The 25378-nt window shown below is 40.8% G+C and overlaps 1 protein-coding gene across 3 annotated transcripts in view; it reads right to left on the bottom strand.

The window, feature by feature from the left end:
- Mtmr6 (myotubularin related protein 6) overlaps positions 1-25378 on the bottom strand; it is a 42114-nt gene that overhangs the window by 5607 nt on the left and 11129 nt on the right. The window contains exons 2-14 of one of the 3 annotated variants that reach the window (XM_027390412.2): positions 24648-24764; positions 19755-19917; positions 18252-18409; positions 14507-14635; positions 10328-10462; positions 9185-9298; positions 7781-7913; positions 6795-6904; positions 6317-6442; positions 3808-3857; positions 3218-3418; positions 1482-1613; positions 671-797 (exon numbers count right to left, since the gene is read on the bottom strand). In XM_027390412.2, the coding sequence (XP_027246213.1) occupies positions 671-797; positions 1482-1613; positions 3218-3418; positions 3808-3857; positions 6317-6442; positions 6795-6904; positions 7781-7913; positions 9185-9298; positions 10328-10462; positions 14507-14635; positions 18252-18409; positions 19755-19917; positions 24648-24764 (1695 nt within the window). The remainder of the gene's footprint in view (positions 1-670; positions 798-1481; positions 1614-3217; positions 3419-3807; positions 3858-6316; positions 6443-6794; positions 6905-7780; positions 7914-9184; positions 9299-10327; positions 10463-14506; positions 14636-18251; positions 18410-19754; positions 19918-24647; positions 24765-25378) is intronic. The other 2 variants (XM_027390414.2, XM_027390413.2) reach the window with 2 other exon arrangements.

Here is a 25378-nt window from a genome sequence, read left to right as displayed (position 1 = left end):
TAGTTCTTGCTTAATAACTGTTTTATTATATACAATTTGACTATGTTAAAGTTAAAAACTTTTCTTTTTATTTAGACAGAAAAGAGATGATGGGGACGTCTTCTGTGCATATGTTTTCCTTATTGGTTGATGAATGAAACACTGTGGCCAATAGGACAGCAAGATAGGCAGAACTAGGAGATGAGGAGCATTCTGGGAAAGGGAAGCAGGAACCGGCCAGAGTCACAATGCTGCTAGAGCAGTAACACCATGCTGGGCACTATTAGGTAAAGCCATAGCTTCATGGCAATACACAGATTGATAGAAATGGGTTAATAATTAAGACAGAGCTAGCCAATAAGAAGCCCTAGCCAGTGGCCAACACTATTATAACTAATATAGTGTCCGTGTGCTTCTTTGGGGCTGGGAAGGGTGGCAGTACCTACCAGGCCAGAAACTTTCAGGTAACACCTAGCAGAGAATTAGTACCTAGTATATAAGGAACCCTGACAAATCAAAAAGAAAAAAAGCAAACAGGCCAAGAGAAAAGAGAGTACAATCTGGAAGTTGATTCTCAACAAAGGGAAACAAAATGCCCAACAGACTCTCTTCATCGAGGAAACCCAAAATAGAAGGCACTTCCATGCAGTAACTTAAAGGAGTATGTTTTCTTAGACAACTCAGTACTTACAGACTCTAGGTCTTTGATGTCTTCCTCTAACTGCTTGTTTTGCTCATTCATATTCATAATTATGTTCAATACAGACTGTCGAGGATGGAGTGTCCGATCAAACTGGTGATACATGTTTCTCCAAAACCTTTATGACAAAGAAGTTTTTATCAAACACCATTAGATGGAATAGTGAGCTCGGGATAGCTCAGTACAGAGGACTGAGAACAGCGCACATGACCTGTTCTAAGCTCTATAAACAACTGAAAGGAGTTCGCATACAGTAACAATGAGAACACAGAAACACCAACTGCTCTGATCTGATTAGCACACACTCTATATGGATTCCAAATATCACACTGTTCATAACATACACTGTTCATTAAAATCAAGAAAACAAGGTAAAAATGTGGGAATGCTATCTTCATTTGGTCATTATTATATACATGTATACAATGATCATGCTGCACCCCATTAAATGTTTCATTAAAATAATAATTTTAGGGGCTGGAGAGATGGCTCAATGGTTAAGAGTACTGTCTGCTTTTCCAGAGGACCTGGGTTCAGTTTCCAGCACACACATGAAGGTTCATAACCATCTATAACTCCAGTTCCCAGGAATCCAATGCCCTTTTCTGGCCTCCATAGGCACACACACACACACACACACACACACACACACACACACACACACACACACACACACAGTGCACATATACACACACAGGCAAAACACTCATGCAAATAATAAAAATAAAATAAATAGTATTTTAAAAGTTCTCAAAATTTGTTTGAGAAAAATCACATAAATGCTTCAATGGTGCTAACTTACTTAAAATTGAAAGAAACCGTATTTGGCTCCAAGACTGTCAAGCTCTCAGATTTGGAACTGTAGAGAGGATTTAAGTACTTCTGTTTGTCATCCAAAAGAAAAGGCCACAGGGAGTAAGTCTTCTCCTTCAACCTTAAAGAATAAGGACAACGTAAAAGTCTTACCCAGTGATACACAATAGTCTGCTAACTTCCAGCTGTAGACTAATAGCTCCTGTCTGAGTTCTACTTTCCCTGTGTTTTCGTCCTCACTTGTGATGTGTCTTGGAGCACAACACAGGTCAACCACTGTTTCTGACCCTTTTCTACTCAGGGGTTCTTCTTCTACACCAGGACTGCCCAGCCTCACAGCAGGACACTGATGCAGCTGTTTTGCCTTATGCTCACAACCCCATGCTGGGCCACGAGGGCTGTTACACAGGACAGAAACATTTCGGTGGAGGAGTTTGAAATGCCAGCTATGTGCTTGTCTAAAGTACATGGGTAATGGACAGCTGACTGTAGAGAAGGCATCTACACAGCTAGCAGGTGAGCCTAACAGACACTGCAGGCATGCCCCAGTCCCATGTGCCCTAAGATGACCCACAGATGTGTTCTAAGAATTACTACTAAGAAATAACCATTGTTACCTGGGCAGTGGTGGCGCACGCCTTTAATCCCAGCACTCGGGAGGCAGAGGCAGGCGGATCTCTGTGAGTTTGAGACCAGCCTGGTCTATAAGAGGTAGTTCCAGGACAGCCTCCAAAGGCACAGAGAAGCCCTGTCTTGAAAACAACAACAAACAACAACAAAAAAAGAAATATCCATTGTTATTTTCTTCTTCTCATTGTTTGAGGATATTTGGTACCAATTGAGAAGTTTTTCCTAAATAGATTTGTACCCCAAGAAAAATCACCTAGCCAATTATAATAAGCCATCATGACTAGAGCCCAAAGCTAATGTCACCTTGTTCTTCATCTGTTACTCCCTTTACACCTTTAGAATTTCCCATGTCTCCTCAGTTCTGCTGTCAGCTCTACTGGGAACATGGGCATATAGCTGTCTTCCATCTACAATCAGGGTCAGCCTCTCTATATGTTCTAGATTCACTGTTACTATAGAAATCTAACTCAGAATCCAAACCCCCAACCAAACACAAGTCGGTTACGAAAGAGCAGGTGAGGGAGGGGTCAAGTGCAGCACTCAGAGCTTGCATGAGGTCCCCATCAGGGGCACCTTACAGCCGCCAAAGCCAGCAGACTTGTTTGCCCTGCAGGGAGGAGAGCTACACACCACCATCTTACCCTAAGACAAACCCATAGTTTTATGTCTTCTACTGCTATAAAACTAGTGACCAACACTTTCTGAGAAACAAAACAAAGCGCCAAGGGAAATTTTAAGGGCATAGCAAAGCGTTCTAGTTCTGGGTACTGGCGCTCTCTCTCTCTCTCTCTCTCTCTCTCTCTCTCTCTCTCTCCTCTCTCTGTGTGTGTGTGTGTGTGTGTGTGTGTGTGTGTGTAGGTGGTAAGAGTTACTGGGCTGGCTACATATCCTACAGTACTTTTCTGGATACTATTATACCTCAAAATGTATTTTTACAATTACCTGGGAGGGCAGCAGATATTAGTAGGGTACTTTAGCTTCAAAAATATAGACAATAAACTCTGAAGTAAAATTTGATTATATCGCAGCCATGATTTATGGTGGGATGACCTGGGTGGTGTAGGAGGAAAAGGCCCATTTTCATCATCCACTTACTTGAGTTCCTCTCTTTCCTTCTGACAGTTCCCAAGGAAGTTCCCGAACTGGCATGAATGAACATGCTCGTGGATCTGAAGAAGAAACGCTTCGTTGAACTCAAAGGCTTGTGGGAACTGCTCAGTCAGATGCCACACACACTCCAAGAACTGAGTAAACACTGGTGAGACTTCCTTTGGGTCACCGTCCAAATGGCCACACCTAGCCCCCCCAGAAAGCACACGCTTTTAAAAATGCCTCCAAAAGAAGTTCACTGCTTAGGTACTGTAAACTTAAACACACAAAACTAATACATACATGCATCACATATGTAATGCAGGCATCCCCATTTGTAACCATCATTTTAGTGCACATCCGTAACCCCTGCAGGAGGACCAGAAATGCAAAGCCAGCCTTGCTACAAGGCTGTCTCTGTCTCAGAAAAACCTCAATGGCCATGAGAACTAACAGGCACTAAAAGAAAGAACTAACAGAGATATTAGGTCCAGCTTCATACAATTCACAGGTCCAGTTCTCACATCAAAGAGTTGTGCAAGTTCCAAAAGAGGAACACAGTGATACAATTTTGCAAAGATATAATTGCCACTCACCTCTCTGAAAATTTATGCCCAAATGATATCCAATCTTTTTCTATTAAAACCTGGTGAGAAAAAAGGCAAAACCAACTATATAACTATTTTCAACTTAAAAAAAAAAAAAGTCACGACAATTCTGCTAAGAACAGAAATTAAAAACAAAACAAAACAAAACAAAACAAAAACACTACAGGTAAAAACTGACCAGAACCTAGACTAGAGTGAGGGGTCAGAAGAGTGAAAATTCATACAAAGTGGCCTTTCGTCAAACTCTTCCTGTTGTACTTATTAAGAGCCCACCTGGTAAGGCAGAATTACATTTTTTATACATATAAAAATGACATCAAAAAGGCTAGGAAAAGCCAGCTATAACCCAGCACTCAGAGACTCAGGAAAGAGAACAGAAAATTCAAGACCTGTCAGGCTTCACAGGGAAACCCTGTCCTGAAATGGAGTTTAGACGAGGGGTTAAACCATTTGACTTATTTGTACATTTGTTTACAGAAACATAAGAAAAATGGTAAGACCCTGTCTCCTGGGAAATAAAACAAAGTCAATGAAAGTGCCAGCTTTTATTCAAATTCCAATGCTGCCGTGCATGACTCAGACTGAATTACACAGCTGAGTCTTCATGTCATGGATTCTCTACTAACTCCACCAAAATAAGAGATTTTTCTTTTTTTGAACCAACTTCTCACTATGAAGTCCAGGTTTGCCTGAATGCTCCATCCTCCTGTCTGAGCTTCCAAAGACCAGGAACTAAAGACATGCACCACCACAGCCAGTGAGAGAACAGATCCCTAATGTTTCCAGGCAGATCTGAGGTAACTTCTTAGTGCCTGACACACCTTATAATCTCATCACACGGTCACCAAGCATGTTCTTTGTCAAGAGGGTCATGTTTTTTGGCATCTCCAATGTTGTCTTAAATCCATTTAACATAGCAAACTGCTCAAGGACGAAGTTTCTGTACATTTACAGCTCTACCATGGATGACTTTGTCACCTCTACACTGGGACCGTGGGTGGGAATATGGATTTCATCCTGGGCTCTCTACCATTCTATCCATCCTAACTTAGTATCCTCTCGAGCCTGCTCCTCTACTTAGCTCAGACAAGAGCAGGTACCACCAGATGCTGACTCAGCAGCCTGGAAACTTGGGCAGGGCTCCTATCTTCCACTCCCATTCAGTCCATGACTAGTTTGCACTGGTCCTCCTTTGCCATTGTCCCCTGAACCTATCACCTTTGTCTACTGGTGCAGGCTCTGCTGCCTTCCTTCTACTCCACCCTCTTTCATTGACCTAATAGTTTCTATACTGGACCCTCAGCCTCCACCCCACTCCATTCTGACTTCAAGATGTCAAGATAACTTTTTACTGAAACATCTCTCATCAAGCTACCACTTGCTCTTTTTGTATTATATAATGGCTCTCATTGCCCAGAAGGGGAAGTACACGTCCCAGCATCATCTTCCTCAGGTTCTTACCCTAAAATTCCTATGCAGGAGGCTTACTCTCACACTCTCTCACGCATCACCTATATCTCCTAAAAGTGCTCTGCTGTGCTCCTGGTCATTTCTTATATGGCTCATCCAAATGCCTGGCAAATGAGCTAAAAATAACATTCCTCACTTATATTCAAAAAGAAAGCTTGAGGTTATTTTTTATTAGCACTATTTTCATGTAGTTTTCTTATTTCCATTTGGTTTGTTGTTATTTCCATTTGATTTGATATGATAATGGAGCCAAAGAACACTGCTGACCCTTGCTTGTCACAGGACACTGTTTAATAATTATAAGCTTTAACAGCTCTCTAATATCTGGTCATGTACTCACTGTGTATTTCTATGTGAAGTTTTGTTTTGTTTTTAGACAGGGTTCATGTAGCTCAGACTGATCTCAAACTGATAACATAGTAAAGGATGACCTTGAACTCCTGACTCTCCTGTCTTCATGTCCCAAATGCTATGCTTGAAGGCTCAGCTCAATATGCCTGGCTTAACAAGTAAAATTTGAAAGATAATCTAATCAAATACAAAATAGAAAATAAACAGAAGATGAAATCCTGCCCAGAAGAAAACTGTTCAACTAGAAATTTGGTTCCATAGACAGAAATGACACCAGGGTGCTTCACTTAACATCAGGGTGCTATAAATGAACATTCCCTCAACAAGATTTAAAGTTCACTACTGTAGCTTACACATTAATTTTGTTGGATAAAGATGTGGAAGAAAACATCAACAATTCTGTTATTAACACTTTAGGGCAGTGGGGTATGTGCATGTGTGCACAAGAGCGTGTGAACCTCTAGACCTGAAGTATTTTGCCAAGAAATGTGGCTCAACTGAGATCAGTCTAACTGCAGGCCCTCCGCTGCAGAAGCACTGACATCAAGGGCCCAAGGATCTTGAACCAGAGCTGTCCTTTGCAGGGTCAACTGCTTAGCAGACTCTCCCAGCTGCATGACCTTAGTATAAAGCTGTCTTTGGCTAAATTATTGGGTCCAATGGAATCAATCCTTACCATAAATCCTTTCATTGTCCTGTAGTAGGAATCCAACAAGAGCGAGCCGAGGGAACAAACCTGGGAAGTCCTATCCCACCCATCCGAACAGTGGACCAGTACACTTGCATTTTCAACCACTATTGCCTGGGGAGAAAAATGGCACACTCAGATTCCTGTAGAATACCCTTTACATAAATCAGCAAGGTTGCATACTAAAACCCACACCAGAAGATATACATTATAAAGGAGAGCTGGTCCTGCAATGACACCATTGCCACAGTAATTAAAACCACAAAAACGAAGCAAACAAACAAACAAAAAATGTTGCTTCTCAGTACATGGGGACTGTATGTGAGGTACCACTTCAAACTGAAGTGGACTGCATTAAAGCAGCAAAGAAGAGCAAAGGTTGTTTGAGCAGAAGAGACCTCTGTACCAAGGCTAAGTCCATTCCTTCCCAAACATAACCAACCCCAAACCAATGAGAGACAGTTACCTTGGCTAAGAAGATTGCAGCATCCAAAACAGCCTTTATATGGCGAAGCCATCCTGAGCTCTCCAAACCAGAGTAGAAATCATTGACGGAAAGCCCCTTGCTGCCATTCACTATGAAACAGGGAGGAAGGTTTCTTTGATTGGAATGGGGCTAGAGTTCCCACTCACCCTTTCAGGATACCAAAGGGAAGTGAGTTGCAGAAATTACATGTAGATAAATCATGGTATTAGAGGCTAAATAACGCTTTGGAGGACATTTTTCTGTCTTTCCTTATTTAGGCTTAAAAGAAATGTTCAATTACCTTTTAAACAGGTAATGCAAATGTTGAAATAGTTTATATTTTAATTTTTTTGAATTACATCATAACTAGGATGTACTGACTATTCAGTGATCTCTAAAAATAGTGATCTATAAAACCATTAGAGCCGCACAGATAGAGAAGCCACCACACAAAACGGGATGACTGAGCACCTGAAATGTGGCTAAACTGAAGTGAGATATAAGTTTACAAACGTCACTGATTTCTAAGACTTGATGACAATACAAGATCCAGTTGGTTGTGGTTGCACATACCTGTAATTCCAGCACCTGAGACACTGAAGCAAGAGGGTCAACATTTCAAGGCAAGTCTTGGCTACAGAGTTCATTCAAGGATACCTTGCATTAAATAAAACCCTTCTCAAAAAGCTATGAGCAAGCAACTGAGTGAGAGAGAGAAGTGGGGGCAGGGAGAAGGAACGAGATGGAGAATGGGGAGAAGAAAGGAGAAAAGAGAGGAGGATGGCTAGAGAGGCTAGTCCATCCATGAGTTTTTATACTGACTACATGCTAAACATAATTCTTTTACTATATTAGGTATATCACCAATACCAAGCCCATGTTATCTTTCCTTTTTGAGTGTAATAGACAGAAAATTCACAGCCCTATGTAACTATCACTACATCTCTATCTCACAGAGTTTTCTAAAAGGTGTGCAATAATCATACCTTCCAGTAATTTCTGAAGGCTGGATCTCATGACATGAATATTTTCTATTCCAACAAACTGAAATCTAATATTAGAATAGTTGTCTTCATTTTCATAACCTTTTCCGGCTGCTCTGTTAGCCATTGCATTCAGCTAAAATTCAAAATTTTAGAAGTTTACAATCAAAGTATTTTTATCTTTAGTTTACCAAAATGCCATAAAAACACTAAGTCACACTTTATAGGCAGGAGAACATATAAAGAAACCCATCAAAATTACACAAGCTACTATTTTTTAACAAGCAAAACTGCCAAGTCACCAGCAGTGAAGAAGGGCAGTGTGCAGGGAAGTGTGGCTGTCACACAGAAGAAAGTCTAATCCAGCAGACTTTGAAAACTCAAGAAGATACTTCTCATCAGCTTTCCACATTTCTCTAACAACTCAGTTAAAAAGAAAGGGATGGTTTCTATCTATATCTAGATGTGGAGATGGGCAGAGCTGGAGAGCTCAGTTTACGGAATCAGACTGTGAGACCAAACCACAGGGGCCCTGAGAGGCAGATGTGAACAATGGCTCTATGCTATGAAGCTTGCCCGGGGAGACAGTGCTGAACCTCAGCTGTGTTGTGTATCTCAGCTGTGTTGTGCACAACACCATCCACCTGCCTGGCACAGCTCCAAGAATTGTGCCTAAGATAAACTGTTTTCCTAAGGGAAAACAGACTGTGGACTGATAATAGGCCCTTAGGGTTCAGCTTGCTGGTTTTTTTTTTTTTTTTCATACAGTAATGTTAATATAATTACTATTCTTTTCATAAGGGTCTGGATGAAGAAAATGACCTAAGCTGGGTGAAAATAACCTAAGTTGAATATGCCTTGTGTTGGTAACAAGTACAGGTAAATTGTACCCACTGACTCAATAGTTATCAGCATCTATGATGACTGAAGTAAAATTAAAATACGGCTCCACATCAGCACCACTTAATTTTAAACATACAAAAGCAAGTGAAAAAAAATCAGTATTTTCTGTATTAATGACAATTATATAAATAAAAACTATTAGGTTTTCAGCTACAAATCACAGTCAGACCTTATCTTCAAAGCATACATATTATAATCATCTTTTACATCTAACATTGCTTAAAAGAAATCGTTAGATTACAAGCCTCCAGTAACAAGAGAACACAATTTATCTTATGAGACACCACCAACTCTTGAGTCCTGAGAAGTCTTTTATATTTAACAAAACAAAAGATTATCAATACCAATTTGTAATTGTAATACTTTCTAATTTACTGGAATTACTCTCATCTTGCGTATTTCCATTGTTTTTTGTGAGATTGCATAGTGATGGAGAATCACTCTGATACACTATGGTTCCTTTCACAATGCTGCCTAAAATCGCTTGTGTTCTATAGTGCTCACTCGCTTTTTCTCATCGCTTTCTCTTATTTTCTCATCATTCCAGATTTTTGAAGAAATCCTCACTATAATTCTGCCAATGTCCTTTTGTGTATCCCACCAGCTCTGCATGCGATGCTATAACAGAAATCAAAATAGAGTTAGCTGTCACCACTGAAGACTGTAATTACTCTAATTTCAGGGTCCTATGTGAATCAGCTCTCTGCTGTGCATATAAAAAGAAGCACAGATTTGGATTCAGTCCCAATGACAAGAATTTAGACTTGGACCACAGATACCAGGAGAGCAGCAATTTCCTGTTCATTACAGTTCTCTAGTTCAGTGTTTCCTACATTAAATAATTGTTTCCTCTAGTATTTAGTCTTTCAAATTATGGCCAAATTATTTTAACATGAAGTGTTTTGTCAATTAACAGTTTTAGTAACAAAAAGAGTAATAAGCTGGGTATGGTGATGCATGCCTATAATTCCAGCATTTGGGAGGTAGAGTCAGAATGGACCAGGATCCTTAGCTACACAATACAAATGCTTCATGAAACCTTGTCTCAAAAAAACTAATACAACAACACAAAAAAAAAAAAAAGAAAAAGAAAAATGGAAGGAAGAAAACAAAAGGGGGAAGGTATTAAGACTTAATACATCTTCAAGAGTTCCAGAGTTCCTTATGTGGCATGGCGGCACACATATTTCACACATCTTTAATCCCAGTACTTGAGAGGTAAAGTCAGGAAGATCTCTGTGAGTTCTAGGCCAGCCTGGTCTATATAATGAGTTCCAGAACAGCCAGAGCCACACAGTGAGACCCTATCATGAAAAAACAAAAATGAAGTAGTTCCAAATGTGTGTGTATAGCTATGATATATATATATATTCACATATATATATTCATATATATATATATATATATATATATATATATATATATATATATATATATGAGGAGACAGAAGAAATCATGCCCTAGGGCACAGAGAACTGGTCTCCTAATTGGTATCCCTCAGAGGACTGACTTGATTTTCTCCATAACATTATTTATTAACTTAAAACTACAATTCAGGTATGTTATATCTGGGCAAATACATTTATTCCCATCAATTAGAGACATATACAATAAAGGTAACAGACTGCATGGTACTTGGATACATACCTTGGGCCTGGTATCGACAACATACATGTAGTGGTTTCCCGAGTTGGCTGTACTAATGGCTTTAAGCAATTTCTCATCCTCCAGGCACCTGGCACTGAAGCCTGACAATGGCTGACTACATCGACAAATGGCAGCCTATTTTAAAAAGACAAACCAGTTTATACAAAGATCTGGATCCTTTTCTAAGCTTTTAAAGTGTTAAAATCAAATACACTGTGTTTTAAAGTCAGCAAGAAAATTAGAAGACATTAACTTTGAAATATTATTTGATTTAAATCCTGTCAGAATCTACATGCTGTCTATACTTCCTGTGGTGGTTTGAATGTAAATGGCCCCCATACTCATAGGGAGTGGCATTATTGGAGGAGTGGCCTTGATGGAGTAGGTGTGGCCTTGGAGGAAGTGTGTCACTGAGAGAGGGCTTTGAGGTTTCAGATGCTCAAGCCAGGCTCAGTGTCATACTTCTTCCCATTGCCTGCTGATCTAGAGGCAGAATTGGCTCTCAGCTCCCTCTCCAGCCACAGGTCTGCCTGCATGCCACCTTGCTCTCCACCATGATAATGGTCTAAACCTCTGAACCTGTAAGCCAGCCCCAATTAAATGTTTTCATTAATAAGAGTTGCAGTGGTGATGGTGTCTCTTCACAGCAATACATTCTAAGACACTTCCCAATATTCTCTTTTCCTAAGAAACTAAATATTTCCATACCTAGCTTGTATACACACACACACACCAAAGTTAAATTAAAAACACCAAGGTCCCAAGAAGCAGCATTTGGTCAACTGTCTATCAAGGAGAACACACCTGTATTTCAGGTTTTGTATGAGCTACAAGATACTTTCAGCTCAAGTTCAAGTCAAGAAAGATGGGCTAGCATTACACAAGGAACAGGAAATTCTAATATGCTACTGAACATAGGTGCTGGGAACGAACAGAACTAGAGTCCTCTAGATGAGCACGAAGCACTGTTAACCACAAGTCATCTCTCCCACCCTTAACAGGAACTTTTAATTAACATCTTGAGCTGGAAAGACAACTTAGTAGGTCAGAGCACCTACTGTTCTTCCAGAGGACCCAGTTTCGGGTCCCAGAACCTGCATGGAGACTCACAACCTTTAGTAAGTCCAGTTCCAGGGGATCCAATAGGCACCGGGCACATACCCACTTCACAGACATACATTCAGACAAACACCTATCCATGTAAATAAAATTAAAATATAAATTAACAGCACCTGAAATTTTATTTCTCTACTTAACATCAGAAAGTGAAACATAAAGATGAGAAAAGAAAACCTAAGAGGAGGCATATCTATAAAAAAGGAATCAGTGACTTATTTTTTTACTATATTTTAATTCCTTAAAAAACTTAAAAGCTTTAGAAGCATCTCTCTCTTTTCAATCTTATCCATAGCACCTCCAGCTTAACTCTACAGAAACATTCCAATGGAGTATCACTGGGGGAAAGCATTATAAGTACATGTCTCTACAATTTACCTGCACACACAAAATACAACCCCCAAAATTATAATGGCGGAAGGAAATGAGAACTGTTATATTCTTTTTAATATTCAAGAGTTCTTTCCAACTGGGCAGGGGTGGCACACCCCTTTAATCTGAGCACTTGGGAGGCAGAGGCAGGCAGATCTCAGTGAGTTCAAGGCCAGCCTGATCTACATAGTGAGTTCCAGGACAGCCAGGTCTGTTACATAGAGAAACCCTGCCTCAAAAAAACAAAAATAAACAAGTAGGCAAATAAATAAATAGATGAGTTCTTTCCTATTTATCTGAAAAATGTTTTTAGTCAGTTTTGTATTTCTGGATGTGGTACTCTAGTTCTCAGAGCATAAATAAGTTTCTTTGTTGTTGTTGTTTTAAAGGAATGTTCTCCATGCCTCTTATACCTGTTGTCTCATCACTAAGGAGACCATAGAGTATTTGTAGCCTATCTTTCCAATAAACAATGTATGCTAACAGGGTGTGTCCAAGGTGGCCAGGGAACTCCCTACAGTTTAAGGTACTAGAAGTAAACTAGAAACTTCTGTTTAAAATTTACCTGAACAAAGTTCTAACAAATACAAGGTGTTTGAGGCCACCAGGACAAGTGTGGACAAAGAAATGCCAACAGAGGTGAGGTGACATGTGCAGTAACAGCAGACTGACAACAGGCAACTGGTTTGGCAGAGGACGTGCCTACTACAGGAAGGAGCAAGGGGAATCTATCAGCAAGGTCACAGTTGGCACCTACAGGAGCAGGGTGTGGCTGAAAACACAAGTGGCTAAACACACATAAAGTAAGTTGTGCTCTCCAGACCTTTCTTCCTTGGACACAAAGTTTTTAGTCTACAAAGACAGTTAACATCAAGATTGGACCCAGCAATGGATGGGAGTGAAGCCTTAGAGTTCCCTAAACAAGAGGATAAAATATAATCTACCCTTGCCAGGCATTGGTGGCACACACCTTTGATACCAGCACTGGGGAGGCAGAGGCAGGCGGATCTCTGTGAGTTCAAGGCCAGCCTGGTCTACAGAGTGAGTGCCAGGATAGGCTCCAAAGCTACACAGAGAAGCCCTGTCTCAAAAAAAAAAAAAAAAAAAAAAAAAAAAGCCATATACATGCACACACACACACACACACACACACACACACACACACACACACACACTCACTCTACCCAGCAGAATATGAGCTCCCAGCACCCTTCCTAACTGTTACATCACACAACGTCCTTTTGCTGATGCATCAGCAAAAGCACACTGTGAGGAAGCGATAGCAGAAAAAATAGAAAACGCAAAGGCATTCAACTTCAGGCATGAACATGAGGAGAGGGAGAGGCACACAGAATTCCTTAAACAACAAAAAACAAACAACAAAAGCCTGTCTGCTTGAGAGCTATTGACACCAAATCAGACAACAGAAAATTAACTAAAGGAATTCAGTAAAGAGAAAGAACCCTTAATGTCAAAACACGGTCTCACAAATAAAGAACCTAAGAGTTGGATGGGAAATACAGCTAAGAACTCTTCCAGAAAACAGAAAGACATGGAAAGCAGGAAGGAAACCTGTAGAAATAGAGGATTACACTGCAAGCCTAGCTGCCCACTAACAAAAGCTAAAAAGAAAAAAATGCAAAGAAAATTAAGAGAAAAGAAAACACTGCATTAACAGAGAAGTATCTTCTCCAAGATGAGATCAGAGTTTCTGGGTAGTCTGTAAATGACATACCAAGGTACATCACTGTGAAATTCCTGAACCCAAGAAGAAAGCCTTCTGGGTGAGGAAGGGAATATGTTAAAAAATCAGTTTACAAAGGCTTGAGAGCCAGAAATGGCAAGGCACTCAACGCACCTGTGTGGAAGCTATCTCTGAACCTCAGTCATCAGCAAAGCCTGCCTTTACGAGCTTGTGAAGACACACTTAACACAGCGCCTAGGCGATCCCTACTGTGAGGAAGCTGGGAAGGTAAAGTGCCCATGGGGTGAGAGTGACGCTCAGGGTAGAGAGGAGACCCTGGATTCCAGTGCCAGTCACACGTGTGTGCAGACACACAGAAGAGCAAACCCTGCCACCACTTCAGTGTGGACAGTGTGGACATGCTTCCTCTACCTGCTCCTTCCCACATGAAGGGCTCACACTGTTCAGAAAGAGCCCAGATGCGCTGGGATCTCGTCCTGCTTTCGGCACCTGTCTTGGCACAAGCTAGCTATCCAATCTAAGTGCTCATAGGACTAGAGCCAAACTACAGAAAGAAAACAGCTATCTAGTCACTGGTCCAATCTCTCTAAGTGCTCTTAGAACTAGAGGAAAACTACAGAAAGAAAACAGCTATCTATTCACTGGTCCCATTCTTAAGGAATTTCTGGAAGAGAAAGGTAGGAAAGGAGAATTTCAGGGTAGTTTTCTTTTAAAACTTCAAAAATAATAGTGAAAAGTCAGCATGTCTGTTATCAACATTATAATGGCAAACCTGTGAAGTAAAAGCTAGTATTTATTCAATGCCCAGTGTGGTGGCATATACCTTTAATTCCAGAACTCAGGAGGCAAAGGCAGGTACATCTCATGAGTTGGAGGCCTGTTTAGTCTACATAGTGAAACTCTACCTCAAACAAAACAAAACATTAGTACTCTTCCAGAGTGTTGCCTGAGTTCATTGTACCTACAAAATCAGAGAAGTCTCTTACCTCGGTGCCCTGCCGGCAGTAGGACAAGACTGGAAGTCTGCCCTTGCTCCGGAAGTTGGAGCTGCCCATGATCATTGGCAGGATGGCTGACTTTGGAACGTATAGTTCTCTTGGGTAAGTCTCACAGACCTGGGAATATCAAATGAAAGTACTTAACTCCAACCAAAAACCATGAGGCCAGTGGCAGCATGTGGATCTTCATGTCACCCTCCATTCCTTCAGATACAACCCCCCAGTCTCATCCCCAACTCCATAGCATACTTTCTGCTGTGGCTGCCCCTCTATGCCCCATTCTCAGGGGACTAATCAGATCCTGTTGGAACACCCTGCTTTCCTCCCTCCTGTGGACTCGCTCATCCCCCTCCTCAGTCCATCCCCATTCCTAAGTGTCAGCTCCCAATACCTAGAAATACATTTTACCTTTACCCCCAGTGACCACACCTATCACCATCTCAGATAAATTTCCTACCAGGCAGCACACAGCCGCCACACTCTAAGAACCAGAGAAGAAAAAGAAACCAAGCAACAAAACACCCACCCAAAAGACAAGACCAGATATCAGCACCAACAATTACAACAACCCCAAATCAAGATGGATAGATGCCAGAGTGAAAACACATTAACAGCCAGGGCAATTTGTCTCCACTAGAGTCCAGCAAACCTATCACAGCAGGCCCTGGGTATTCCAACATACCTGAAGCACAAGAAAAAGACTTTAAACAGACTTTGTGAATACAATAGTGGTCTTCTAAGAGGTAATGAATAAATCCCTTAAAGAAATCTATGAAAAACACAAGCAAACAGTTGAAGGAAAAGAATAAAATTGATCAAGACCTGAAAATGAAAATAGAATCAACTAGGAAAACCCAAACTCAGAAAAGTATGGAAATGAAAAATTTAGGAACTCAAACAGGAACCACAGAAATATAAGAGATGGAAGAGAGAACCTCAAACATTGAAAACACAATGAAGTGGATATATTGGTAAAGAGTATGTAAAAGTTAAAGAAAATACTGGCATAAAACATCCAGAAAACCTGGGACACTATGAAAAGACAAAATTCAAGAATAGGAATACAGCCGGGCGTTGGTGGCGCATGCCTTTAATCCCAGCACTCGGGAGGCAGAGGCAGGTGGATCTCTGTGAGTTCAAGACCAGCCTGGTCTACAAGAGCTAGTTCCAGGACAGCCTCCAAAGCCACAGAGAAACCCTGTCTCGAAAAACCAAAAAAAAAAAAAAAAAAAAAGAATAGGAATAGAGGAGGGAGAAGAAACCCAGATAAGGGGCACAGATAATATTTTCAACAAACAAAATCATAGAAGAAAATTTCCCTAACCTAAAGGAAATGCCTATCAAAGTACAAGAAGCATAAAGAACACCAAAAAGACTGGACTAGGAAGGAACGTCCTCTCAGCATATAATAAAACACTAAACGTACAAAACAAAGGAAGAATATTAAAAACTACAAGGGAAAAAGAGTAAGGAACACATAAAGGTAGGCCTATTAGAATTACATCTGACTTCTCAATGGAAATTCTAAATGCTAGTAGAACTTAAGACTCTTAAGAGACCACAGATGCAAGCTAAGACAACTATACCCACCAAAACTTTCAATCACCATAGGAGAAAATGAAGACATGCCATGATAAAACCAAACTTGAACAATATTTTCTCTACAAATCCACTCCTACAGAAGCTGGGTGTTGGTGGTGCACGCCTTTGATCCCAGCACTCAGAGGCAGGCGGATCCCTGTGTTTTGGATGCCAGCCTGGTCTACAGAGAGAGTACCAGGATAGGCTCCAAAGTTACACAGAGAAACTCTGTCTGGGCGGGGGGGGGGGGGGAGGTGCTAGAAGGAAAACGCCAACCTAAAGACAACTCACACCCAAGAACACATGGGGAATGAATGATCCCAGACTAGCAAAATCAAGAGGGGAAGTGTGCATGTACACATAACCATACATGCATGTCCATGCATAAGAGTGAGCATACACACACCACCACCACTGCTGCCACTGCCATCATCACCACCATCACCATCACCACTAAAATGTCAGGAAACAAAAATAATTGGTCATTGATATTTCTCAATATCAAAGGTCTCAATTCTCCAGTAAATAGACAAAGACAAAGTAAAAGAATGGATTGGTAAACAGCATTCATCCTTCTGTTGCATCCAAGAAACACACCTTAGCATCAAGGATAGACATCACCTCAGAGTAAAAAAATGGAAAAAGATATTCCAAGCAAATGGACCTAAGAAGCAAGCAGTGTAGCCATCTTAATATGTAGCAAAACAGACTTCAAACCAAAACTATCAGAAGAGATAGGGATGGACACTACATATTCATCAAAGGAAAACCACATCAATAGTGCCATTGCAAGGGCACTCAAGTTCATAAAAGAAACATTACTATCTTAAATCACATATTGACCTCCACACACTGATAGTTAGGACACTTCAATACCTACTCTTACCAACAGACAGGTCATCCAGACAAAATCTAAACAGAGAAAGGCTGGAGCTAATGGACATTGTAAACCAAATGGACGTAACAGATTATTTATAGAACATTTCATCCAAACACAAAAGAATGTGCATCTCAAAATTCTCCAAAATTGGCCAAAGCAAGTTTCAACAATACAGAAAAATTGAAATAATGCCTTGCATCTTATCTAACCACCATGTTAAAGTTGATATCATCAACAGAAATAATAGAAAGCTTACAGACTCATGAAAACTGAACAACTCAAGACCTAATATAAAGTGGCTCAGGAGAAATCACAAGACTTTCTAGAATTGAATGAAAATGAATACACAACATACCCAAACTTATGGGCGTTGCAGGATATTTGATCACACTATGAACCCCAAGATTACCTTATTTTCTGGAAAAACCTGCCTCTAGCTGTGGTATGATCCTAGTACATGCCTTTAATCTAACAGTTTTCTGTTTATTGTTAACAGGATTAAATAAAATCAATCATATGTCAAGAGACAGAGCAAGCAACTAGTTGACTGGAAGTAGCAACAGAGAGTAGGAGGTGGGGCAGGAAGATGGATAGAGAGATGTACAGGAAGTAGGAGGGAGGAACTTTTGAGTTTGGAGGTCCTTTCTGGTTTGGAACAGCGGAGGAGGAAGGTCAGCTGGCTGCTTTTTCTGCCTCTCTGAGCTATCAGGTTTTCACCCTAGCATCTGGCTCCTGTGTCTTTAATGGTAAAATGAAAGATAGAGGCTTAGTTAAAACAACAATTGTCTCCCTACATGGACACAACCAGGTGGTGGTTGTGGGAGTGTAACTGTGCCTCAGATATAAAACAACATATGGAACACAATGAACGTGGTTCTAAGAGGCAAGTTCATAGCACTGAGCACCTACATAAAAAAAAATGGAGAGAGTAAAAAAATTGGACACTGGGCAGTAGCGGGGCATACCTTTAGTCCCAGCACACAGGAGGCAGAGGCAGGTGGATCTCTCTGAGTTCGACTGTGGCCAGCCTGGTCTATGAAGTGAGTTGCAGGATAGTCAGGGCTACACAGAGAAACCCTATCTCATACCCTCCCCACCTCCCACACAAAAAAATAGGGCAGAAACTATGAGGCTAAAAAGAAAACAAAAAAATCCCTTTAAAATATTTAAAGAAGTTAAGAGCAGCACACCGTTCTTCAGACAGCTGGAACCCTGCCACATGCTGCACTCTGCAACTATTTTCTGGCCTGCCTGCTCCAGAGGCTGGCCTACCTTGTACTCTCGGTTGGCATCACACAGTTTCCATTTCCCATTAGGCACTCCCATCCTCTCATATTCCTTGGCAAGGTCAATGATCTCCCAACCCTTCAGTCGTTCGGAATCATTTTGTTTGGGATTGTAAGAAAATGCATAGAGATCTTCATATTTTCCTGTAAAACAATAAAAGTCAATACAATGTCATTTATAAGGCAGTGGACTACAAACAAAACTAATTTTCATGATTTTTCCCTCCTTTTTTTCTTCTAAATTTTAAGAGGTAGCCAAGACATGAATATACCTGAATCTAGTATTTTCTAAGTTCCATAAAACAAATGACTGTAGCTAAAGGCATATGTATAGACCTTAAAGTGAACCATCACGTGGGTTCTGGGAACCAAACTCAGGTCCTCTGGAAGAGCAGACAGTGTTCTTAACCACTGAATCATCTTCTCCAGACCCAGAATTAGCCATTCTTATAGGTCAGTATGGATCCAAACCAACAAGGATGTCAGCTCATAACCATCTTTGTACCTTGGTTCCACCTAGGACAATGGAATGTATCAGGCTCTGTGTGCTCCGACAGAACACGGACCTGCTCTTACTTCATTCATTCACCAGCTAAACCACTCAACTGAAATCCATACAAACAAGTAATCTAAGTCATGCTGGGGACAGAAGCCTTCAGAGCCCCAGGCTTGTGTAATGGTAAGATTCATTCTTAGGGCACTTATCCCTCCTTCCTCCATCTACTAAGATGGGGACCCACTCCTGTCTCTGGCGCATCTACTACCCTAGCCACTGCTGCCAGAGGGCCAGGCCCTTCTGTGATTTTCTATTTAGTAATACCTCTTTCATTAACAGAGAAAACCCACATTTAAAAAAGACAAAAAACAAACAAAACAGTGAGCAACTAGGGAACTAGGTTGGTCAGTAAAGTGCTTTCTATGAAAACAACAGGACCTGAGTTCAACCCCAGCACCCAGGTAAAAGGCCAGCTGAGGTAGCACATGGCTGTAATTCCAGTGCTGGGGAGGGGAGGACAGGGGGCTTCCGGGGCTTGCAGCCAGCCAGCCTCACCTAAACTGGCAAGTCCCCGGTCCCAAATGACTGTCTCAAACAACAAAGCAGATGACCCCTAAGTAAAGACACGGGACCCTGGCCTCCAGACACACATGTACACATCTGCCGGCACATCTGCACACACACACAAATACATATACAATGTGGTACTTGCCTATCCAGAAAGTTAGAGTGTTAATATAATCTAAGACAACTTCAGGCTGTAATATAAAAGCCTTTCTTTACATTGTTCCTTCATTGGACACCATTCTTACAGTTCAAAGCAGTAGTTTCTATTATTTCTAAACCATTGTGGGGCATTTCTAGGCCACTGAGGGGGTTAACAATACATACAGCCTAACTATAACATAAAGATGAAATAATAACACCTGAAAGTGTGCTGGAAAACCCATCTCAATTGAGTATGAGAGCTCTAGCTCTCTAAGAACAGCATACCTTGTTTTGACAGTTGCAGCAGAGAGTTGTAAATATCATGGCAGTCTCTTTCCCTGGGAACAATGAAATGTACAATCCTGAAGTTCTTGCACTGAATTACGAGCGGACATCCAGAAGTGGTCAGGGCAAGCTTCTCCACAGAGGCAATATGGTGGTGTAGTATCTACAGCATAAACAAATGTCCTAGTTAGCAACACACAAGGCGATGGCATACGGTCTTCTCCAGAGTATAAAAATGTGAAGGCTCAAATAAGCCTCAAATGTTATATGCTAGCACACTTAACACATATCAATGCTTGATGCTTGAGCCAAGACTATGTTGTCATTTTTGTTAGTTTCTCTATGTTGGTATATGCTGGCTGGATGAGGGGGTTGGGCCAGAGGCCAGCAGGAGAGTGCCTGCCCAGCATGTACAAGGTCCTGTTTCGCAATCCAAACACTACAAAAGTTTTAATTAATTAATGTCTACCAAGTGTATGAATAAAAAAGTCTCACTACATATTTGGCTTGATGGGCATTTGAAAACATAAAATTTATCATCCCCAGTGCTCTTTCTCAATACCATTTCTAATCACTTAAAATATCTAAAGAAAACATTTTTGGAGAACAGGTTTTAGGTTCCTGAATGATAAAAACGCAATCACAGAAGAGATCCAGCAGTCGTAAATTAACTTTAAAAGGAAGCATCCTGTTTAGTAGGTTATTTTTATATCTGTTTTCAGTGGAAAGGAGAGGGATGGAAAACTATATGTGTGCTATGTAATTATGATTATATTATGTTAATATTTCTAAGTATATTAACTGTACATATTAAACCTAAGGCTGACATGCAAGATTAAACACATAAAGGTAAAGCCTTAATGAGATAATGTGTCCATGAAAACTGCACTAATGGTTCATGCACACACAGAACTCATACTTACGGAATAAATTCCACTAACGTTTGCACTAATAGGCCTAGTGCAAAAGTTGTTCATAACCACCTAACAGTGCCATCTCCATAGAGAACTAGGGATAATAACCTATAAGATAGGTGAATTATAGATAATACTGTATCTTTATTAGGGTCCCAATTAAGACCCCATATCATTTTCAGGAGAGTGACAAAGGGGCCTGACATCACGTGAGTGTAAAAGAATGCCTATCCGTACAGTGAGAAGAGGGCCCAATGTCAAAAACTAGAACCACAGTGCTCCCATTGTGCAGACTCCAGGAGAGACTAATGGGATACACTGCTAAGACTGCAGGAAAGATGAGAAGAGAGGATAGGAGAGGGGAGGGGAGGGGAGGGAAGGGGAAGAATGGAGGGAAGGGGAGCTGGCATGGCTTTGCTGTCCCTCAACCTGCAAGCACTTTACCTTACTTGCTGCGTTCATATATCAACGACAGCCAGCTCTACAAGAGAAAATGAAAGCCTTCATACTCTGAGCTGTACCCCAGGGGTGTGTGAGTCCCTGTCCTGGGAGGCAAACAACCTCTCATCTTGGTTCTACTGCTCAGAAATGGGTAAGAACAGCTGGGATTTACTGAACTGCTACTCTAACACAGGCTTTATCTATTTTCTCTTACTTAATATTCACAAAAGTGCTCCATGATGACAGATACTGTGCCCTTTTTACACAGGTGTTAAGCAGAAACACTGGGTATGCCTTTCCCTTCCCTTCTCTCCTTGCAATAATCCAATCTTCACCAAGATACCAAAAATGTCAGAAACCAGCTGGGTGTTAGTGGCACACGCCTTTAATCCCAGCATTAGGGAGGCAAAGGCAGGCAGATCTCGGTGTGTTCGAGGCCAGCCTGGTCTATACAGCGAGTTCCAGGACAACCTCCAAAGCAATACAGAGAAACCCTGTCTCAAAAACAAAAAGAAAAGTCAGAAACCTGCATTCACTGCCTTCCATTCAAATAGGTGTTTCCAAATGTCCCAATATCCCAACACTCAACAAATGGAACGTTGTCAAGGTCACCTGGGTAAAACTCCCTGCTAAAAGGAGAGAATGCTGAAGAAAGCCCCACGCCCACCCCCAGCCTTCAGATGCCTGTTGGCATTTTTGTCTGATAGTAACCTAGTCACAGTAGGAAGCACCCAACCTGCAAGCAGCAGAGCCAGTCTCTGAGCCAGTGCTGCACCACTGCACTAAGTCCCCTTTATTACTCTGCCCGGACTGTGTGACACTGTCTGTGTCAACATATCCCTTGGCTTCAACTTCTGCACCTATGAAATGGGGATCACAAAACCTGACAGGATCGGGGCTATAAGAAATGTGGCCGAGACACTCCCTCTGGAGTATGCCATCCCTTTCCTGTATTTCTACTTAGGGTGTAATTTGCATTTTCCTTATTTATCATTTGTTTCTCCACACTGGAGTATCTCCATGAGAACAGAAGTTTTATGCTAAGACTGGCTATTATTTCCAAAACACCTACAATAGTGATATGAAAACACAGCAGGTATTCAGTAACTTTCTGCTAAAGGAATGAGTGAATAAGGGAAGAAAAGGCATCCGGTAGTCATGACAACCTTGAAGAACAAGCTGAGAGGACCAGCAATCTGAAATATCAACACATACAAAAAGCTACTGTTAACAAAGAAGTGAGACAGGTAAAGTGTAGCTGATATGTGAAGACAGCAGGGCAGGCAGCTCAACAGCAGCCCCCACATACACAGAAGCTTTAATCATGAGAGAACTGGGTCCAGTGACAAAGGGAATGAAGCAGCCAATAAATGGTATCAAATAAATGGATGTCAAACCATACCCCTAAGCCTTTCCTAGATGTTAGGTTAAGAATTGACGTGTGGACAGTAACACTTGAAAGCTTCAGAAAAGAAACCACAGAAGCCGCTTCCTTATACTGACACACAGGATGGCTTCTTAAGTGTGCTACAAATGAAGAAAACCATAAAAGGTAAAACTGAAAAATCTGTTAAAAATGTGAACTTTAGTTAAAAGACATGTACACAAAAGCATACAAAAGACTAGCTGTAACTGGGAAAAGCCAATGATGACACACAATCTGATAAAGCATCCAAACCCAGAACTCTTTATAGACTCAGAAGTCAGAGCTGGGGGTGTAGTTCAGTGGTGGAATGTTTGCCTTGCACAGTCAAAACCCTTCTCTAGCACAAAAAAATTAAAATAAATTCTAAAAGTCAATAAATAGAAATAAAAAGGAAAGATAATCCAACAGAAAGAAAACTTAAGAGCCAAAATATCCACAGGGATGACACCTCTGGACTCAGCAAGTTGTCATGCCAGTTGCTCCTCTGAATTAGATAGGCAGAGGTCTTTAAGGTGGCAATGCCACTGTTGCGGAGGAAACAGGAAAACCTAACACTTCACTGAGAGGAGTAATCTGAAGCAGCCTTTATGAAGGAATAATATGAAAGTTTAAATATGCATTTCTACAAGACCTAGCAATGTCTTCTCACTCCCAGGAAAATGTCTAAGAGAAACCCCAGCACTTATGTAGAAAGAAATGATTTTGTGAAGCTGTACTCTCAACATCACAGGATTGGGGGCATCAACACCTTCATCCCAGTAAAAAGCCCAAGCTTAACTTTGGCTCTCCCCACACTTCACTGCTAATAATCTACTGACTACATGTATTTCCTGTACTATAAGCCATTAACATATTTTATGTTATACAGCAGACACAGGGAAAGTACATGAGGTCCCTGGGCCATCACTTTTACTGCACTGTGCAATTTCCTGGAGAAATAAACAGCATCTGCTCATAATCTGATGGTCAGCAGCTCACAGCACTTTAAGCAGATTCTTGGAATTGTTCATCTTGCCGCACTAGTAACACAAGTGGCTACAGAAATATTTCAGTAGCATACTATGTAGTACGTTAACTCCAAATGATGTCATCTACACCTTGTGTCTATATGTGCAAATTTTGATAATTCTGTATAATAGATTTTATTTTGTAATAGTAAATGAAAAAAATGACCACATGTTTAATGCATCCATGACACATTTAACTTTTTCTTGATTTATGCACTACTTCTATGCTTCATGATTTGCCTGTTAATTTTGTTTCTTTTCAAATTGTAATCTAAAAAGAAAACAAACAAACAGGAAAAGAAAGAAGAGTTGAAGAAATGGCTGGGCAGTTAAGAGCACGTACTGCTCCTGCAGAGAACCTGAGTTTAGTTCCCAGCACCCATGTCAAGTAGCTCACAAACCACTGTTAGCTCCAGTTCCAGTGATCTAATGTCTTCTTCTGTACTCCATGTGATTCATACATGCGCACAGCCCTACACAGAAATACATATGTACACATAAAAATAAATCTTAAAACCAAAATAGAGAAAAAAAAACAATTCAGCATATGACTGGACCCATACAGTTCAAATCTAACATGCTGTTGAAGCATCCACTGCAATCTATCTGCGTATGTACACTTTTAAATACACTTAAGAGTATGCCTACAATGCATATTTGGATATATATAACAGTTATGTAAGTATACCAAAAAAATAAATCACCTAATGTAATCTGTCTTTAAAATGCTATGGAATATACTATACAATCCATATGATTGTTAATACGTACAACCATTACCTAGACTTTTAAAAAACTAAAGGAAGAGGCATTTTCTAAGTTTTCACAGAGGCTAAAAATAGTGTATTAACATAATTCCATTTTACAAATGATATAAATGACTCATAGAAAGGAGGCAGAGGTCACTTGAAGACAGAAAAAAAACTGGATGATCTGTTACACAGGCCTGTGATTCCAGATCTCCAGAAGATGACAACAAGTTCAAGGCCAGCCTGGGCTACAAAGCAAGACCATGTCCAAAACAAAAAACAAAAATAAAACTAACAAAAATCAACCAGTCCATCATTACTTCAACAGTAGCTAGTCCTGCTATAGTCTACCTTACCCAGGTTTCTTTTTGCTGAGTGTCAATAAATAACAGATGTGTGGCCGTAAGATACAGGGTTCCCGTCAGTGACTTGTTGTTGGTACTAAAGCGGTCAAGTAACTTCACTTGTTCAACCTAAGAAAGAAAAAGATGTTACTTTTCATTTCAAACATTGTCTTTTTATTTATGTTTCCTGTGATAAAACACTGACCAAATGCAACATAGGGGAGGAATAGGCTTGTTTAGCTTATACTTCCAGGTCCAAGTCCATCATTAAGGGAAGTCGGGGTAGAAACCTGAAGCAGAAACCATGGGCTCAGGCTTGGCTGGCTTGCTTACACAGCCCAATAGTATCTGCCCAAGGAATGGGGTTGCCCATAGTATGCTGGGCCCTCCTTCATCAATGAACAATCAAGATTCACAGATGTGCCAACAGCCCAATCTAATCCAGGCAATTCCTCAATTGAGGCTTCTCCTCTCAGATGCCCCTACACTGTGTTAGGTGGATGATTAAGGGTAAGGTGGTATCGATACTTTTGTCTGTTGTGGGCTCCCTATCCGAGGTGAGTAGAGATGTATGTAGTATCTCCCCAAAAAGTTTTATCACATGACATTATTCAAAATTTCTAGAAGTACATGACTGGGAAGAGTAAATCAGGAAACCACTGTTCGAAAGCTCCAGCTTATGATCTATATTCCACTGTTGCATCAAACATGGCTGTTATACAGCCAGCCCTGGCTCTTGCTCT

The sequence above is a fragment of the Cricetulus griseus genome, assembly GCF_003668045.3.
Source record: "Cricetulus griseus strain 17A/GY chromosome 1 unlocalized genomic scaffold, alternate assembly CriGri-PICRH-1.0 chr1_1, whole genome shotgun sequence".
Taxonomy (NCBI): domain Eukaryota; kingdom Metazoa; phylum Chordata; class Mammalia; order Rodentia; family Cricetidae; genus Cricetulus; species Cricetulus griseus.
The sequence above is the reverse complement of the archived record's forward strand: the minus strand, read 5'-3'. Positions and strand labels throughout refer to the sequence as shown.